The 6,000-nt window shown below is 39.5% G+C and overlaps 1 protein-coding gene across 2 annotated transcripts in view; it reads right to left on the bottom strand.

Annotated features, from left to right (window-relative positions):
- Positions 1 to 482: 482 nt before the first annotated feature.
- PLA2R1 (phospholipase A2 receptor 1) overlaps positions 483 to 6,000 on the bottom strand; it is an 82,460-nt gene continuing 76,942 nt past the window's right edge. For both annotated transcript variants that reach the window (XM_067549379.1, XM_067549380.1), the window contains exons 27-30: positions 5,611 to 5,727; positions 4,668 to 4,844; positions 2,508 to 2,537; positions 483 to 2,379 (exon numbers count right to left, since the gene is read on the bottom strand). In XM_067549379.1, the coding sequence (XP_067405480.1) occupies positions 2,162 to 2,379; positions 2,508 to 2,537; positions 4,668 to 4,844; positions 5,611 to 5,727 (542 nt within the window). In that variant the 3' untranslated portion in view covers positions 483 to 2,161. The remainder of the gene's footprint in view (positions 2,380 to 2,507; positions 2,538 to 4,667; positions 4,845 to 5,610; positions 5,728 to 6,000) is intronic.

The following is a 6,000-nucleotide window of genomic DNA, read 5'->3' as shown; positions in this document are numbered from 1 at the left end:
CTTGGCCAGAGCTTCAGAGGTGGAAGATCTAACAGTGTGAGGCTGGGGGAAGAGGGAGATAGCATGGGAGTGGAAAGCAACCACAGCTTCCCCTCTGGCTGACGGATAGTGCATCTCAAGAAGGAGATGTGGCCAGATGTGGTTAGAGATACACAGATGCTGTGCACGGGAGGCCCCAAAGCAATTACGTCTGTCTCCAGTCAGTGGAAAGTCTAAAAAATTGGGTGGTGGCACAAAATTGCCTGCCCTCTCTCCCTCCAAGAGGGTGGGTTGGCAGAGCAAAGTGCAATGTACACCTCCCTGAAACAGTTTTGGTGAATCCACACAAGGAATGAATTCACTGCTGGTGAAATTTGTGTGATTTCATTGCAGTCATTGTTTTCCATCTGCTTCTGTCAGTGGTGAACTTGGCCCAAACAGAATTTTAATATGAGAATGATTAAGGAGGAAAAAACTACAGAAAACTATTATTTATACTTTTTGTATACTATTTTAATTTTCCACCTGAAATAACAGTGAAACAAATTGCCAATATCATCAATATTGGTAAGAATCAGAATGAAGATATGTTCACCAAATTTTCAGATCAAGAATAATATAAAACGCCTGTGATCTAGGAAAAGCAAGTCAGAGGAATAAAAACAGAAGTTCGGTACAAGGAAGAACAGAGAACACAATCAACAGGTTTTGTTCTGGGTTAGTGCTTACTATAATTACAAGAATTGGGTGATGTAACAGTAATTCCTTATACAAAAGTAAAGGAAGTTCTTACCAGACCTTGAGTGACACTGATTATAATAAGTTTCTTCACATGGACATTGACTAAAAAAATATGATCAAGGCAAGGTGCTTAGTTTGTTGCAGTAAAAAAACCCCCAAGCAAGTATGTTATCTCACAATTTAATCTTTAACAGGTAACTTGGAGTAACCTTTGTTATTATATTAATAATGTGAAGAAATCAAAGTCTGTAAACCATTGTAAGTCTTAAGTATTTCAATTTAACAATAGGGTGGACAGAATTGGTCAATTCTGACACTCCCAATTTTTCCCTATAATTTTATATTTGAAAAACAAACAAAACAGGCAAGCAAACCAACCAAGAATGGCTTTATTTCTCTGCAAGCTGGAAATCTACATGGGGTATTCTACTATTTGAAAAATGATGATAGTATCATTCTCTTTGCAAAAAACTTGGTATAGAGAAAAAGATTCCTGTAGTAATTTGATTGATTGTTTTATGGTTCCTGAAATCAGGGCAAAAGAATGCTAATTATGATTTTGCCTGCTGTGTAAAATAAAATGCAACAAACACCACAGAAGAACAAAGCTAAATGAAAATCTCTGCTGCCTTCAGGCCATAGGGTTTCTGTAGAATTGTCCCATGTAGAATGAGAGGTTTTGCAAGTCCTGAGATCTGTGGGCTTGTCCTGAGGATCTTCAGGCAATTGTAGAGTTCTAGATTCTCTGTTGAGGGCCAGACTCACAGTGATTCTCCTAGGGCTGATCATTTAACAAAATTGTATTGAATCAAAATCCAATTAGAACAAATTTCCATCCCACAGCCTGATCTGTATCACTGAAGTCAATGGGAGGTTTACTATTGACATCAGTGGGAGCAGGATTGAGCCCTGTGCACTTGAATCTGTAAGAAGAGGAGAGGCAAACATCCTGTTTTTTTGCATCATCACGGAGGGTGATATTCCTTGAACTATCCATCCCACAGGGTAGCAGAGCTTCAAAGGAAGCCTGTGCTTAATCAGCAAACCCATTTTCCACAGGGGTTTCCAGGAATGGAGTGCAAATCTACCAGAGTTAATGCTGATTGGTTGATGTTGCATATACCATATGTTTCCTGATTCTAACCCCTCTCTGCTCAGTTGTGCTCCCTTAAAATCTGCAGAGGCCTTATTGCAGAGAATTCACACAGAGAAGCTGCCACAGGAGCAGAGGAAGGGGACATACAACAGCTACTTAGGGGCTCCACTCCCCTTCTTTTTAACAGATGTTTGCCCATTTGAATGGCTTTTCCACTCTTCATTTTGTCCATTGCAAAAAACTGAAGGGTTCCTAAGTAGTAATCAGTTCATAAAGTGTACTGTAATGTAAAGTTTCTTTGTATTATCTGTATTAAATGCAATTGTTTTGGTCCTTCTTGCAGCATTAATTTTCACTATTTCTCTCAAATTCAGAAATGAGGATGCTGTCTTCCATATCTAGATCTTCAGAGTTAGTTTGTGAATAATACGGATTTCTGAACCATCGTATTCTACTGAAGAGACTTCTGTTCTGTTTGTACAGGCACCACAGAAATGTAGAAATAGCAGCTGCCATCACCAGTGTCAGTATTACAGCTAGAGCTACAATCCCATGGTATGATGCTAAAAGGAAAGAAGAAGAAAAGTTCTCTAACAATGAAAGAAAGTCACGGCATAAAAATAGATACAGAACACATTTTAGCTTCATTATTTCTGATAAAAATATAAATGTATCACGTAGTAGAATTTACCTTTTTCAGTTGGACTTGTTGCAATGATATCTGAAACAAAATCCAGAGTTAGCATGAAAATTATTAAAAAAACTTATAAAAGTGAATGTACATGCTTTCCTGTACAATTGCTGCTTGGGGAGGAGAGGAGGGAAATCATTGTATAAGAATAATGGGCCATCCCTGATTTAACTTTGTCAATGGAGTCACACCGGACTGGGATAGATATGGCCTGATGCATCATTTTAAATTCCTGCACTTATCAAAGTGCATGTGAGATAAGCACGCTCTAAATATGAAGGAGCTAAATAAAGTTCAGGTATGCTCAGGTATGGTTTGATCTGTTTTTGCTGAAGTCACTAGATTTTTGCCATGGGTTTCAATGGAAGCAGGATTGAGTGGGTGAGGGTTGTCAAACTCTCATACTTTTAGTCTTTTCTATTCATACAGTGGAGAGATGGCCTTTTGGTTAAGGAATCAGCATGAGAATAAGAAGATCTGAATTCTATTCCTGATTTTTTCACAAATTTCCTGGGTGAGCATGCCAAATCCTTCTCTATGGGGGAAATAACATTTACATACCTCCTAGGGGAATGGTGGGGATAAATTAATTAATCTTTGTGAGACATATACTATAGTGCTGAGTGCCATAGAAAAGTCTTTGCATAAATACTTGGGTACAACTTTCAGTCATCAACTGGATTAATACAAGAACTGTAGCAGCATGGAGATCAAAGATCTAATTTGTCTATTTGCCACTTGCCTTATGAGCCGTTCTTTTACGAGGAGAAAACTGAGAAGATTCTACTGCTTTCCCCAAAATATATTTGGGGCAATTTAATGTTGTGACACCTTGGGGGAAGGGAGCACAATTATCACAAAACTTTACCATTCCCATCATAGCAGCCTTGGTGATGATGAAAAATGAAGTGATATTTACTCAAAATAAAAAGAAATCTTCACCCTGGACAAGTCGGGGAGCACCATCACATAGGGCTGATTTAAGACTAACTAGCAAGGCTAATGCTGGTTTTAGTGTTTTTGGGTGGACCTGCAAAACAATTTTTTCAGCTCCACAAAATGTAATGATTCCTGTTCCCCTGTGACCATAGAGTAGTCCTATGTGTCAGGCTATTTTACATACAAATCCCTTCGTGGTACTTCTGGGAGGGTCAGTGAGATAATTCTTTAGGCTGCCTCTATATTTAACTTCATTTCATATAAAAAGGAGAGGAGGAATCTCTTATTGTACACATAAAGTCCAGGGTCTATGCAAAGTTTCCATCATTCTAAAGTGTTTCAAGGAACAATGATTTGAATAAGCTAAGAATTTGGGGGCCACTGCAGGGTTTTGTGCATACTCTGTTGAATTTTAGCACTTAGATTGCAGCACTTACAATCTACGAAAGAAGTGGCATAACACCTTTGTAAAGAAAGTCTTAAATATCCCCATTTTACAGGTGGGAAGACAAAGACAGAAAGGTTAAGTGACTTGACTATGACCATAGTGGGAGTCAGAACTAGGATTAGAATAAGGGAGCTTCCTTCTGTTCAGTCCACTAGGGCCAGGCTGTTTTTCATGCTATTTAGCAAGCTGTTCTTGTGGCTGGGGGGCCACACAGTCTGCTCAGCAGAAGAGCTGACTCAGCTGCAGGCAGCAGTCTGGAAAGCAGCTACAGCACCATCAGCAGCAGTGCTCATTGGACCCTGCAATTACAAACTAGTCTGCATCCCCATCAAAATAAGGTGACCACAACAAAGGATGTCATGGGTCTGACAGGCCAATTTTGAGTGGCATTAGGGAGGACCAGAAATAAAGAATGATTTTTAGGGAGGGAAGGGGGAATAAATCAGTGATAATATTGCAACCTTTGATGATAGTTCATTTCTTCAAAACTATATCCATGAATAAAAAGGACAAAAATTATGTATACAAAATGAAATATCCATTATATGTATAGACTCTCAAAATCAAGTGAGGCATGTGGCTAGAGGCTTCATGAATGCGAAGTCCAGCTGGAGAAAGGATTGCAGAAAAATGGAAACTGAAGGTGCAATGGCATTAGAGGTCATTAACTGAACACCATTTCAGATGAAGCTTAAAGTAACAAAAGGGGGAGACATGGACATGTAAAACAACGTTATAAGGAGATGGTTATTTTCTTGTACATAAACACATACCTGTATCCATTTTGCATACAAATCCCTTTTTCTCTCCGCAGGGAAATAATTGCCATACTCCATCTGTGGTCCTCAAAGCAATACAAAAATTCCCTTTGAGATGATCCAACTCAGGCTCCCTGATGCCCCAGTTTGAATAATTTAAGGGAGAACCATCAAGCCATGCTACTGAGCCATCTAAGAGCAAAAATATTTAAACACTGTGAGATCTGTGTCATTTGTGTTTAAATATGTACTGAACAGGATAGAATGAGGAGAGGACAACTGGATAGGGGGATTCTGGAGAGCCAACTCTCCAAAAAATACAGCCACAATTATCCTCTCTGATATGCACTGCCGGCGCTTCTTGTGTTCCTTCCATCTCCAGTTCAGGAAAGCATTCCTGTTCAGGAAGTCACTTGTGTCACCTGAATAGGAATGGACTTTAGCACATTCTTACGTGTTTTCCTATCAGGGATCAGAGAGGTATCTTATTGCCAGTAGCAAACTACATAGGGACCCAGCATTGAGAAGCCTGCCTCTCACAACAAAAACAGTGTCATCAGTTACAAGCAGTTAAGGTGTGGGCAATGAAACCAGATGTCTGTCTGCGCTGTGGAGTAGAGGGCTTGGGGATCTGGAGTAGGAGGGAAGCTGCTCTGCAGTGACCTGTGCTTGTAGTTTACATCCTGACTTGTTAACCAGCCAATCTTCCTCAAAGAGGAATAAAGCTATTATCCTTCTTGTGAGCCAACCACTATAGTGGGACACAAGCCAGAATGTTCCAACAGAATGGCCATAGCTTTAACAGCTACAGAGACAGAACTTTGTTTTTATACTGCACTCTAAACTGACAAAGACAGCTGAGATAAAAAACAAGTTAAGAGTGTTCTTGGTACGTGATTGACAGCACTAAACTAAGAAATGTAACTACACCACAATATTAATATATTCCATTACTTACTGTCTGCAACAAACTGAATGTTCAACCAAATCATTTGGGCAGAAGAACCAAAACCGTGCAGTTCTTCCAGAAGGAAAGCATTTTCATCTTCATCTTTAATAGTTAAAAGATTAGATCCTGCAGATGAAACATATATACTAAGCTTCTTCATTGCTGATCATGTTCAGAACATAATGCAATTTTCAAACTGCATTCATCTCGCCTTAGACTGTGGGAAATCACTTCCTCCTGCTGTAATCCCAATTCAGTCTTCTCAAGATAAATGCGTGCAACCCCATGATCAGGGTTTCTGTAAGCCTCTGACTGCCAGAAGCTGGAACTGGACAACAGAGGATGGATCACTTGATAATTGCCCTGGTCTGTTCATTCGCTCTGAAGCATCTGGCATTG

This window comes from Emydura macquarii, unplaced genomic scaffold (assembly GCF_026122565.2).
Source record: "Emydura macquarii macquarii isolate MOO-44397 ecotype Brisbane River unplaced genomic scaffold, CSIRO-AGI_Emac_v2 contig_1253, whole genome shotgun sequence".
Classification (NCBI taxonomy): domain Eukaryota; kingdom Metazoa; phylum Chordata; order Testudines; family Chelidae; genus Emydura; species Emydura macquarii.
The sequence above is the reverse complement of the archived record's forward strand: the minus strand, read 5'-3'. Positions and strand labels throughout refer to the sequence as shown.